The 14,080-nt window shown below is 39.4% G+C and overlaps 1 protein-coding gene across 1 annotated transcript in view; it reads right to left on the bottom strand.

Moving 5' to 3' along the window:
• Positions 1-11,931: 11,931 nt before the first annotated feature.
• Positions 11,932-14,080, bottom strand: part of DBX2 (developing brain homeobox 2) — a 39,076-nt gene continuing 36,927 nt past the window's right edge. Inside the window, exon 4 of the mRNA XM_061205327.1 lies at positions 11,932-12,654. Coding sequence (XP_061061310.1) covers positions 12,322-12,654 — 333 coding nt within the window. The 3' untranslated portion in view covers positions 11,932-12,321. The remainder of the gene's footprint in view (positions 12,655-14,080) is intronic.

The following is a 14,080-nucleotide window of genomic DNA, read 5'->3' as shown; positions in this document are numbered from 1 at the left end:
CTGCTGAACAGTCTTTTCCTCCCTCCCTCCCTCCCTTCCTCCCTTCATTCCTTCCTTCTTTCTTTCCTTCCCTCCTTCCTTCCTTCTATTACAGAGCAACGTGCCCACAGTGCAGAAAGCCAAACTCTGACAGCAGGTGTTTGCAGCAAAGTAAGAATTTATTTGCAGGAAGTCAAGCAAGGAGGATGGGCAGCTCATGCTCAAAAGACTCAACTTCCCAATGGCTTTCAGGCAAGGGTGTTTAAAGACAGTATTAGGGGAGAGGTTCATAGAATGTGTGATCACCTCTTGGACCTTCTTCTGATTGGTTAGAGGTGAAGTAACAGGGTAATGTTTCAGGAATCTCAACCTTCTGGTTCCAACCAGTCTGGGGTCTACATCTTGTGGTCAAAATGTAGTCATCATCCTCCACCTAGTTGGGGGAGGGGGGTCTTAGTTTCTACAGAACGACTCAAAGATATGCATCAGATTGTTATATATATCCCTTCAGGAGGACTTAGGAGTCCTGTGACCCTATTGTCCTAATCATTAACTGCTTGAGCCTGCGCTCTGGAACGCAGGGAAGGCCTAGGAGACTAAAGGCCTTTTCTCTACAAACAAGAAACAGGGAACACAGAGGGGCTTTTACCTGGGAAGGACCTCCAGGGTCCTGCTTGGTTTCAGTCTCCCCTTTTCATTGATACTCCTTAATCCTGAGAGGAACAGGGGCAGGACAAGAAAGGGAATAAAGTTTTGGATAGATTAATCATAAACTCAGCAAGGGAACTCAGCTTTAGGGGGACTCGGTTTCCCTTCTTTCTCTTTCTCTCTCTCTTTCTCCTTCCTTCCTTTCTCTTTCTGCCTACTTTGTAATCTCTTGCCTATCCCTTCCTACTCCATTCCTCGCAACAAGAAAGTGATTTTAAAAAATAATAAGAAGATTACTCCCTCACCCTTCCCTGGGTTCTACTGCACTTACAATAAAATCCAAACCACTTACCATGTTTTATATGACTGGGCTTCATCTAGTCCCTGCCCAACGCTACAGCCCCTTCCCCTTTGCTGAACAATGCTTATCTCCATAGATTCTGCCCCAGTTCCACAGACACAGCATGTTTTCCTGTTTCAAAGCATCTGCACATGATCTTTCCTCTGCTGGGAACCTTCCTCCCGCCACTCCTGCACATCCAGCTTCTTCCCATCCTTCACGACATGCCTGAAATGTTACCACCCAGAGTAAAGTTTACCTCATCTCTACCTTGTTTCTTTTCTAGAACTTATTATAATTTACACTTTTTTATTGACTTAGATTGTCTGTTCAGCGAAACTGAACATAAGCTGTGTGGGCAATGACCACATTGAACTTGTTCACCATGATATTCTTATAGTCTAGGACAGAGCCTTGCAAACACGTATTTCTTGAATGAATTAAATACCGAATCAATGACATACCTGGAGGGGAGTGACATGATCACATCCATGTTTTAGGGCAGTGGCTCTTAACTGGAGGCAATCCTCCCTCTCCCCCAGGGATGTTTGGATGTTTTGTATTGTCATGACTGGAGTGAAGGAGGACTTGCTAGTGAGTAGAGGATAGGGTTGCTGATAAGCATCCTGTAAGGCACAGGACAGTCCTACACAACAAAGAATGATCTGGCCCCAAATGCCCACAGTGTCAAGGTTAAGAGATCCTGCTTTAGAGAGATCAAGGTAAAATTTAAAGAATAGATTATTGCTAATCTCTTCCTCAGTTGGCAGTGGGGAGACCAATTAGAAGGTCGTTCCAGGTAAGAGAGGATGTCCTATAATGGAAAAAAGTATGTGGTAAGGAGAGAAGTAAATACACGTTTAGGATGTTTGGATATAGGGTAAATGTTTAGAGCTGACTATACTTTGTAAATAACCATTGGAGGAGAGAGAGAGTCAGACAGACAGACAAAGATATCCAGGATTACCCACATGTTTCTTGTTTAGATGTCTAGATAAAAGCAGTGCATTCACTGAGTCTGAAGATATAGGAAGCTGAGCTCACTTGGAGAGGAAGATGCAATCAGTCTTGAATGAAACATGAAGTTAATAAATGGTTGGGGAACTCACAATTCGAACCTAACAAATTCCACCGCTGAAGTAAAAAAAAAAACCAAAAACCCAAGATATAAATTCTCAGAGATAAATCAAGACAAATCTTATAAAGGTGAAAACAATATGGTATGAATAAATAGCATACAGTACAATTACTATAGATATTTCACAAAAGGAAAGAAAAGAGAATAACATGAAATAAGGTAAAAAGGAATAAAAACTTCAGAAATGCAGTGATTCAAAATATCTAGAGAAATCATTGAGAGCATACAATAAAGCAGAAACTGAACTTACAATAAGATGATAATGAGAGTAGGAAACCTTTAAACTGATGTATAATCCCTTTTAGCACAAGTGAGCAATTAAATGGCCAGTTTGGATTACTCATGTGAAAGGAACTTAAAAGTTGTATAATATATATAGAAAAGGTCTTTTCTATATATATCCCCTTTAAAACAATGGTGTTAAGGCTTCTGATTTTATTTCTGACCTTTATGACTTGAAGTTCTTCATCATAAAGAAGATTTATATATGTTTATAGAACCACAACATAAAAATATACTTTTGACTAAAAGAAATTATACTTTAAGATCAAGGTTTAATTGTAAAAGACTACAATATTTTAAAATAGTGGTTGTGGGACTTTCCTGGTGGTCCAGTGGTAAAGAATCTGCCTTACAATGCAGGAGACACAGGTTCGATCCCTGGTCAGGGAACTAAGATCCCACATGCTGCGGGGCAACTAAGCCCGCGCCACAACTACTGAGCTCACGCACCTCAACTAGAGCCCACGTGCCGCAAACTACAGAGCCCACACACTCTGGAACCTGTGCGCCACAACGAGAGAGAAAACCTGCATGTTACAACTAGAGAGAAGCCCACGCACCACAAGGAAGAGCCCGCACACTGCAAGGAAAGATCCCGTATGCCTCAATGAAGATCCCCGTGTTGCAACTAAGACCCGAGGCAGCCAAAAATAAATTAAATAAATAAACAATAAATAAATTTAAAAACAAACAAATAAATAAATTAAATTAAATACTGGGTTGTGGTAGGCTGAGATATCTTCCCTCCAAAGATATCAGATCTTAATCCCTGGCACCTGTAAATTTTACCTTATCTGGAAAAAGGGTCTTTGCAGATGTGATTAAGTTAAGGGTCTTGAGATGGGGAGATTATTCTGGATTATCTGAGTGGACTCTAAGTGCAATCACATGTAATCTTATAAGAGGGAGGCAGAGGGAGATTTGATACAGGCAGAAGTAGAGAAAACATAGACAGAAGAGGAGGCCACGTGACTATGGAGATGGATTGGAGTGATACAGCCCCAAGCCAAGGAATGCTGGCAGCCAGCAAAACTGGAAGGGGAAAGGAATAGATTCTCCTCTAGAAGTTCCAGAAGAAGCTAGCCCTGCCAACACCTTCATTTCAGCCCATTAATATTGATTTTGGACTTCTTGCCTCCAGAACTATGAAAGAATACATTTCTGTTGTTTTAGGACAACAGTTTGCAGTAATTTGTTATTATAGCAGCCATAGGAAACTAATACAAAAGAATATTTTAAATACTTGTATATTTAAAAAACAAGAAGGAAAGTAGGGAGAGATGAGACGAGAGATGTGCAGATATCTGATCTCAGAGGACATTGTAAACTATATGAGGGAGGTTGGTCTTGATCTTAGCTTAGGGAAGAACCACGGAAAGATTTTAATTAGAAGAATGGTCTGATCACATTTGCATTTAAAAAGGATCCTGGGCTTCCCTGGTGGCGCAGTGGTTAAGAATCCGCCTGCCAATGCGGGGGACACAGGTTCAAGCCCTGGTCCGGGAAGATCTCACATGCCGCGGAGCAACTAAGCCCATGCACCACAACTACTGAGCCTGCGCTCTAGAGCCCGCGAGCCACAACTACTGAGCCCGCGTGCCACAACTACCGAAGCCCGCGTGCCTAGAGCCCGTGCTCCGCAACAAGAGAAGCCACCGCAATGAGAAGCCCGCGCACCGCAACGAAGAGTAGCCCCAACTCGAGGCAACTAGAGAAAGCCCGCGCGCAGCAATGAAGACCCAGTGCAGCCAAAAATAAATAAATAAAATAAATTTTTTTAAAAATAAAAAAATAAAAAAAATAAAAAGGATCTTTCTGACTACAGCCTGGAGAAGGAGTTGGAAGGAAGCTAGAAGGAAGAATGCAAAGAGACTTCTAGGAAACAAGAAGGGGTTGCAAACCAGAGGGATTGGTGATCTGGAATGCATTCGCGGCTGTGGGGATGGTTAGAAGGGGCCAGATTGAAGAGATGTTTAGGAGAATGCATAGACAACACTCAGTAATTAATTATATATGAGGGGAGCAGGGAAGAAAGAGTCAAGCTGACTCCCATGTTGCCGACTTCAGCAACTGTTTGTCCTATTTTACTATTACCAAAAGAAGGAAATACTGCTAAAGATTTGAGGTGAAAGAAGAGCTCGTTTGAATTTGAGATGTCTGTGAGACATACAAGTCAATGTGTGTTTTCTAATTTTAAAAGTAATATGATTTGTAGTAGATTATTTGGAAAATGGAGGGGAAAAAAGAAAGCAAACATCATCTTTAACCCCACTACTCAGAGACAGTTACAGTTAATACATGGGTGTATAGTCTTTTCTTTAAACCTGTATACACACACACACACACACACACACACAAGCAATATTAGGTGATTAAAATATTGTTTTGTAATCTGTTTTTCCCTTTAACAATGAATCATGGCCATTTTTATCAATCATCATTCTTCTACAGTACTTTCAACGGCTGCTTAGGATTTCATTATATAAATTTGTGACGACTGATTTTATCAGTCCCCTATTGTTATCAACCCCCTTTTGTCATCAAAATATATAACGAGAGGACTTTTAGGGCAGTGAAACTATTCTGTAGTTAAATGTCATTATACTTTTTTTTTTTTAATTTATTTATTTATGACTGTGTTGGGTCTTCGTTTCTGTGCGAGGGCTTTCTCTAGTTGTGGCAAGTGGGGGCCACTCTTCATCGCGGTGCGCGGGCCTCTCACTATCGCGGCCTCTCTTGTTGCGGAGCACAGGCTCCAGACGCGCAGGCTCAGTAATTGTGGCTCACGGGCCCAGTTGCTCCGTGGCATGTGGGATCTTCCCAGACCAGGGCTCGAACCCGTGTCCCCTGCACTGGCAGGCAGATTCTCAACCACTGTGCCACCAGGGAAGCCCTCATTATACGTTTTTCAAAACGCACAGAATGCACAACGCCGAGAGTGAGCTCTGATGTAAACGATGCATTTTAGGTGATAATGGTGTGTCCCTGTAGATTCTTTCATTGTAACAAACGTACCATTTTTGTGTGAGATGTTGATAGGAAGGGAGGTCGTGTACATGTGGAGGCGGGAGGCATATGGGAACTCTCTGTACCTTCTGCTCAACTGTGCTGTGAACCCAAAACTGCTCAAAAAAATAAAGTCAAGTGTATTATGATGAGCATCCTTGTATGTAACTCTGTTTGCATATTCCTGACTATTTCCTTAAGATAAACTCCAGTAAGTGGAATTGTCTGGTCAAAAGGTATGCTCATTTAACAACTTGTTTGTGTTACCGAATAGCCCTCCAGAAAGTTTATGGTAAGTTACACCCCTACTAAGAGAGTACACTTGAGTTGATTTCTCATCCCTGACTCAACACTGCCCATATTGTATTTCACTCCACACCTCCATTTACCCCATCCTCAAAATAATGCTATCAAAACATTATTGGATGTTTCCATCAAAAACACCCCTATTTTCTTAACCACAATATAGTACCAAGTTCACTCTGTGTTTTGACTACCAGCTAGCTGCATCTCTGAGAAAATGTATGCCATGTTAATTTGTCTTTATTTAAAATTTCAAAGAAGTTCCCACATGGATCCCAGATGTTGACCATTTAATGCAAGAAGGTGTTTCCTCATTATACAAACATGGTATGTGTCCTAAATATTGGCATTGTTTTGTTTATGAATCACTTAAAATAACTACATCACAAAAAACAATGGTTCACGTGTGAGTCATAAATTAAACAATGCCAATTTTTTGATGTGCACCACATTTGTATAATAAGGAAACACCTTCTTGGATTAAATGGTCAACATCTGGAATCCATGCGAGGGCTTTAAAAAGTTAGTGCTACATTTTCTTAAATTTTCCCATTGTAGAAAGAAATCCTAAATGGAGGCAATTTTTACAAAAATTTCCCTGCTCCAAATATCCTTGCAAGTAGTGCATTGCTTGGTTGGTACAAAAGCCTAAGTCAAAGCAATATAGTCAAATTCCATTACAGGGAATGCCATAGGAGTCTAAGTCTTCTGTTTTCATTTATTTTAGATCTTATGCTGTGATACTGAGGAACACAGTTGTAGTGGATTGAATAGTGGTTCCCAAAAACAATACGTCTGTGTCCTAACTCCTAAAACCTGTGAATATGAACTTATTTGAAAAAAAAGGGCCTTTGCAGATACAATTAAGGATCTTTAGATGTGATATTCCTGGACTTCAGCTCTAAATCCAGTGACAGGTGTCCTTATGAAAGAAAGGCAGAGGGAAGTTTGTGACATAAACACACAGGAGAGAAAAACATAAGAAGTCAGAAGTAGAGACTGGAGTCACACAGCCCAAACCAAAGAATTCCTAGAGGCACCGCCAGCAGCTGAAGAGGGGGCTTCCTAAAACCTTCTGAGAGACCAAGGCCCTGCTGACATCTTGATTTTAGATTTTTAGCCTCCACAACTCTAAGAGAATAAACTTCTGTTATTTTAAGCCACACAGTTTGTGGTAATTTGTTATGGTAGCCCTAGACAACCACCATGGAAATTCATTGTAATAGGATTAGATTTACATTATGAATTGGTTATGACACGCACTTTTTTCAAATTTAACATGCTTGATATTTTGACTTTTGATTAGCATCAAGCACTTAACGGTTCTATTTTGGGTTTAGATAACATTCAAGGCTCTCTTTTAACCTTGGAATGTTCTGATCCCAAAAGATTCTCTCCATAATTTCTGTTGTTCAAGCACATTTGAGAGAATATCCATAGAGCTGTGAGAGCTGGGGAATTCTAGACTAGATAGGCAAAACAGCCTTATCAACGAAGCCTTCAAAATGGTGACACATGTCAGATACCCATTAGCTTACTTGACTTCTGCCCACGTTGTGAACAAAAATATGTACCTGAAAAAGCTAACTAATGTATCAATGTGACCATAAAGCACAATTAAAGAGAGGTAGACTATTACCCTACACTAGTTATGTTTGCTGCTGGCTACGTACTGAAATCCATGTGTATACACTCCCTTGGATTTTGAATGGATGGGGGATGTTTTGATAAATTTCATGGTGGATTTTTGGAAGAGGCTCTCCAGTTAGTATATTTGATATTCCTTGATATTCAACACCACTGAAAGTATAAGCCCAAACTTCCTCAATTTTCATTCTACATCTAATGTTTGCTGGGCTTTCATTTAGTTAAAAGAAATAACAAGCATCAGATTGTTTTTCTTAAGTAAATTTTTCGTACAGGAGCCCATGATTATTCTTCCCATGACCTACCATCTCCTGGCCCCATCCCCTGGTCAACCTCAAGAAATGAAGGAGTTACAAAGAAATAATATTATGCAGCTGTCATAACCAGTTTAAAGAATTTTTAATGGCATGGAAAAATACTCTCTATAAAGCTAAGTAAAAAAAAAAAAGGAGGATAAACTAGATACACACTAGGATCCAAATTTGTTTAGACATACACATTTACATACACATACATTCAAAAGTGAAAAATTTTCACAAGAGCTAAATTGGCTATCTCCAGATGGCAGAATGACACATGAATTTTTCTTTGTTAGCTACATTTTCAAGTGTTTCTTAATAATGAGCATGTATAGATTTTCTAACCAAAAATACTAATGTAATGGAACCCAACTAACAGCTGGAAGCTAAGAACCATCTTTGGGGGACTAGTACTTTGTCCTTAAGGTATTTGCTTATTTAAGAACTGGTTTATAAAGTATATAAATTAATTCTGCAAGATTTTCCCTATATAATCAAGAATACTCATCATCCTGATTTCCTCCCACTTGTGTTATTTGCTTTTTCTTCGCTCTTAACCACTCACCATGGTTGCAAGTTGATCTGAGGCTGGGAAGGTACAAAGACGAAAGTAGAGGGTAGGGTGCACTATGAACAAAAAAGTCACTATATTCTTTCCTTAGACTCTTTCTGACTCCTCTTGGGACCAATTGTGGCCTAAATGGAGGGGAGAGAGCACAGAAAATCAGCAATGCCAAATAGCTTGTATTTTTCTGAAAAATGGAGCACTCAGTAATCACCCCCCAATCCACCACCACCACTGCAAATGGATAGATAGGGTTTTGGAGGATGTTAGATTATTTTTTACCCCAAATTTACTGGATCCAGTCACTGGTAACACGGAATATTTCAAAAATAGTTTGGCAAGAAGACTAGATCATAAGTTCCTTAAGGGCAAGGACCATGCTCTCCCTCATATTTGTTTACATAGAGCCTAGGACAGTGCCTCACACATAATGCCTAAGAAGTGTTGAGATCCAGAAAGAAAAAGATATTTTTGTGGATCTCAGAAGAGTGCAGAGGCAGTGTCTAACAAGCTTACGAGCGCAGTGGAATGAGCTTTGTTTTATGAAAGGCCAGCGGAACTTGACGAAATCACTGGTCATCAAGGAATCGGTGGCGGAGCAAGCTGGGGAGTATGTACCTTTGCAAAAGATGCATCAGAATGGGGAATGAAGGGGGCCAGAAAGGACATGTGTGGTTTATAATTATGCTTTTATATTTGAAAAGTGAAAAGAAGTATATGTATGATTCTAAGGGGGTGGAGTGGGAGGTGTGTGTGCTGAAGAGTATTATGAGGTATATGCCAAATCTGAGCACATACCCAAAACTGGTTGGAAGGTATGGCATGTTCAAGGGTATGGATTTTTTTTTTTATATTTATTTATTTGGCTGTGCCAGGTCTTAGCTGCAGCGTACAGGATCTTTTTTTTTTTTTTTTCAGTTGTGGCATGCAGGCTCTTAGTTGCGGCATGCATGTGGGATCTAGTTCCCTGACCAGGGATCAAACCCGGGCCCTCTGCATCGGGAGCACGGAGTCTTAACTGCTGGACCACCAGGGAAGTCCCAAGGGTATGGATTTTTAAAGACTGTGAACCACTAGACTGAATAATTAGGGTCCCCATTCAAACCACTTCATTACTAAGAAAACAGAGTTGTCTTTTAAACATCAGTGATCGTGGCCTCACTGTCTCCAGATCCAGTGACCATTCCAAACCTGGTTATATACTTCCAACCCTTTATACTTAGCGTTCTAAAATATTTTCCTGTATAAAAGCCGAAGGATGGTGTTCACCATTTTTTTCCTTCTCTTCCACCTAAGATAATTAGACAATGTCTTTTAAAAAATTTTAAACACTTTTGCCTGCAGGCTTATATGGTCCTGGTGCTTTCTAGAGTAGTGTTAGTCTGGAAAGCAGACAGAAAACATACTCATGTGTGATCACTTGGAGAAAAGGAGTCTGCATTTAGAAAACAGAGGGAAATACACGTGTAAGAACACTGTAGGTGGAGGGAGCGTTGGTAAAGCACAAGTTAAAGGGGAAAGGAGACCCTTGTCAATTAGCATATGAAGCTCGGCACTTCTCTCCAACAATTTGGGTAAATGAAGGCAAAGTCAAGGCACAGCAAGCATATGCCTGTGGACCATGTGCATGTGTTTGTGTGTGTTTCCTAAGTACCCCTAATATATTCATCCAAGATGTACTTTTCCTAAGCCTTTAACACATTCTGAGGTAGAAACCAATTAAAAGATGTATCTGTGTATACGATTATCAGGCCAATCATACAGAGAGAAGCCTCCGCTGGGTCTCAGAGCTCGCGATGAAACCCTGGGCCAAGATCATTTAAGCACCAAGTAGCCCACTTCTAAAACCTGGGTAATCGGATGGCCAAGACGCAGGTTTCTCTCATTTGATTTTCAAGTTATTCTCAAGAAACATTGACCATAGATAAGCACTCTATGATTTCTAGCAACAAGTGATAGAAAAATACACTTCCATTTCATACTTAAACACTCCTGAGTGACTATTCTCTATAGAGACTTCAAAGTTGAAGACTTTTGTGATTCTTTACTTTCCCAAAACTTCAAAATTAATAGAGAAGATACTGAAGAGAAAATCATTCCCCAAGTAAGAGATTATAAAGTACAACGTGCTTCTGAATTTCTTTAATAAATTTCTCTGCAATCCTCAAAATGGATTTCTTACAATGCATCCGACAGCTGGGTGAATACATTCACAGTGGTATACACCCCCGCATGGTTGGTTAGATTTCAAGAGCTGAAACTTGACTGCCAGGGGTCAAATCCCATTTATTACCCTCAGTACCTTGGGCAAATCACCCTAACCATACTGGTCTGGGTCCCTTGTCTGAGTAACAAGAATCCTAATAATAATAGTCTCTACACTTCATAGGGTTATTGTCATGAGGATTAAATGAGTTAATCCACATTAAAGGCTTATTAGCAGTCTCCAGCACACAAGAAAGGACCTGATAAATGTAAATGAGGTTAACATTATACAAAGAAAAGAAACCGTATTATAAATCATTTTAAGACAGGTTTTAAAATTTAAATTGTTGTCAGCAGATCCCTGCCTCTGCTTCCCACAAAGAGGGACTGAGACAAACTTCTTCTGAGATGATTTTTGATCTTGTGATAAAGACATACGCTACCACACACCAAATCAAGTTCCATTCATACAAAATAATGCCCTGGTGTTGACAAAAACCATTATCATCTGAAATATTACCTTTGCTAAAACTCTAAACCCTCAAAGTCTATGGCTAAGAACGTAAGCAAATTAGAAGCTACTCTCTTTATGCAGCTTTCTCACTAACAAAATTCCACATCATGAACTTCTACTAATGTTTCTTGCCCACAGATTAATAACAACCTAGTTCAAAACCACATCATTTCCTTTTTCTGCCTCATTTCCTTCAAAGTGAAACATAATTTTTTCTTGGACCTGGAATAAAAAATTCTAGATGAACTAAGCAAATCGTTACCAGAAATGCAATTTTATAATAATACTATTTCAGAGTACTCAAAAAACATAAAACATCTGTGATGTTTTTGTTAATACATAAAAATAACCTAATATATACTGCATACCACCTAAATGGAAAATTGAGTCTATAACTAGAAGTGCAAACAGAAATCACTATAGATCCCATCAGTATCGGGTCTTGAAGCCCAGTTGGGAACATTTTAAGAACTGTGACACTTCTTTAAGTCTTGGCTGGAGGTCACAAACTGCTTGGCACAGATGTTTTGTTTGGTCAACACAGTATTTTAAAAATTATTAAACTCAAATATCTTTAGGTGAGTCATGCCCTCTATTTACCTGACAGGCCCTTAAAGGCATTTTATTTGGCAGACCCTGATTAAGGCCCATCCTTACAGAAAAGAGATCAAATGATAATCATTAGTTAAATGGGTCCCTCCCTCACTGATGGCCTGATAAAGTCCAGAGCCTTGGAAATTAAAGATACTAACAGTTACATTCAGAAATTCTTCTAGTTGCTTGTTGGATTAATTTTAAATATATACTTTCAGTGCATGTATCTAACAGTGGCTCATTTGATTAGGATCTCTGAGCTGAGTTGTTAAAAATCATTTACATCTGGATACTGAAAGAAACCAGAAAGTAGAGAGTTTTTAAAAAATGTTCTTTTGATATGAAAATTTGTACTGAAGTCCAAATTTCACATAATTTTCAAAAAATTAAAAACATTCAGTCATCGTTGGTTTTTCTTCATATAAAAGGAAGTGAATTTGCTCAATGCACTATTTAGAGAGAAACTAATTTCTACTAATGTATTTTGATGAATATTTATCTATATACACATAGAGACACACGCATATATACACATATTCAGAGCAAGGACTGAGCTGACCATTATTCTCGTTCTTTTCAGTTCCATCGTACTTTCTGGGAGATTCTGTTCCACTTACAAATTAAGTCTGAGTCTAGGACCCAAATAAGAGAACACTGGAGACGGTTTCCTAAAACATTAGTCCATGCTTCACTCCAAAGGTGTTAGGTTTTAGGCACTGATGAGACACAAGCTAGCAGGCTTAAGAGTCCAAACATTAATAGTTAACTGTTCTTTACGTTAACGTGGCAGAATGCTTCCATTCACACTGAGCCAGTAAGTACACCCTTGTCTCTGGCATCCTCTTCAGAACACAAATACAAGGCACCTTGCAGTGACTTTGCTTCTGGGGCCAATGCCCCTGGACTCTCCAGGATTAGTCTCTCTGAAGGTTCTGGTGAATTCTCCCTCCATCTTGGACTCGAGTGCTGTTGGGAGATTTCCCAGAGTGAAGGACATGGAGAAGCGAAACCCAGAGCAGATCGTGAGAGGGGGTCCTCTTGAAGGACTACTTCTTGGATACACCTGTTGGAAAGCACTTCCTTTTCTTTGGAATTCCGCCATTTCATCCTTCTGTTCTGAAACCAGATTTTCACCTATTGAGAAAGTAATTGGACAAAATGATCACTGACATCACGTTACTTCACTTCGGCATTTTAAACTGTAATTTCTTCCACTGTGCCTTCCATAGAATACCTTATCCTGAGAGCCAGCCTAGCAAAGTCCTTGTGGCTTTTTACTTCAGAAATATCTAAGAAATTACTTTAGAACAGCATCTCCACACACTTATGAAACAAAACAACTGTGGTAAGCTGGTGACATCCTGAAAGTCAGACATCTTTCAAGACTGATTTAACTCTCTTCGATATTTTAAAACCTCATTTAGTCTGTGCTAAATTATTTATCCAAAGGAAATGTTATTGACTAGTAATAGCATCTGAGCGTTTATTTTGTGCCAGGTGTCAGGCCAGGCACTCATCGTGGATTATACAATTTGATCCTCACAATGACTGCAAGAAGTCCTTATTTCACACATAAGAAAACTGAGGTTCAATGCAATGAACCAGTTCAAGGTCACCTAGCTAGTAAAATGGAAGCATTTAGGCTGGAATCCGTGACAGTCCCACTCCCGCGCTGAGGCTCTTATAAACATTCAGACATCATCAGAAACTTCTGGAGACTAAATTAAGATTACATTTTATAATGCTTGGATAAATTGCAAGCTTTTTACAATGTCCAAGTCCCAGTACTTCCAGGATTTATCACAGTCGAAGAATTAGGCTCAATAAATAACAATTGATTATAATTAACCTAAACGTGCTTATGATGGTAGTTTCTAATTTGAGCCAGACCTTCCCCCACCCCACTTGAGTCTCTCTTTACTACTAACCTCCCTCTGACTGCGTAGTCAACTGTGCCTGAGCACGAAACTTCACAACTGGTTTCCTGATAACGTAAGAGCCAGTCACACTGCTTTCCTGTGCATTACATTGCACCCTTTTTTAGTAGCTTTCTATTTTTAAAACAAAAACTGGAAAATTTTTACCTAAAGAAGTAATTATTAAAGTGTACCAACCAGGTATTTCTCCCAATGAAGTAAAAAATTCTACCTGAGATGGTCTTTCCAGATCGGCAAAACAATTCTTTCATTCTTTCAACGTGATGGGCAATGTCCAAAATGGCTACAAAAGAAACCTACCACAGGCAGTTGAGTCCGAAAGACTGCCATCTCAGTTGTAATCCTGTGATTCAGGCTTTTCACAAGAAACCAGTCCTAATGCATACATAGCAGAGCATTTGCTTCTGTTCACAAACTCATTTATTATTTGCAGTAGGCATTTACTCCCAGAATGCCTGCCAACTATTTCTAACGGGTTTTCACCAAGACAGTTATTTGTTGCCATTAGTGATTTTTGCCTTTCTCATCACATTAATTATTTTCTTCTCCTCTTAGCTTTTCTGTATATCTAGAAATTTTTTGAGTAATATCTCAATTTAAAAAAATCATGAAAGGAGTTTCTT

The sequence above is a fragment of the Eubalaena glacialis genome, chromosome 11 (genome assembly GCF_028564815.1).
Source record: "Eubalaena glacialis isolate mEubGla1 chromosome 11, mEubGla1.1.hap2.+ XY, whole genome shotgun sequence".
In the NCBI taxonomy this organism is placed as follows: Eukaryota; Metazoa; Chordata; class Mammalia; order Artiodactyla; family Balaenidae; genus Eubalaena; species Eubalaena glacialis.
The sequence above is the reverse complement of the archived record's forward strand: the minus strand, read 5'-3'. Positions and strand labels throughout refer to the sequence as shown.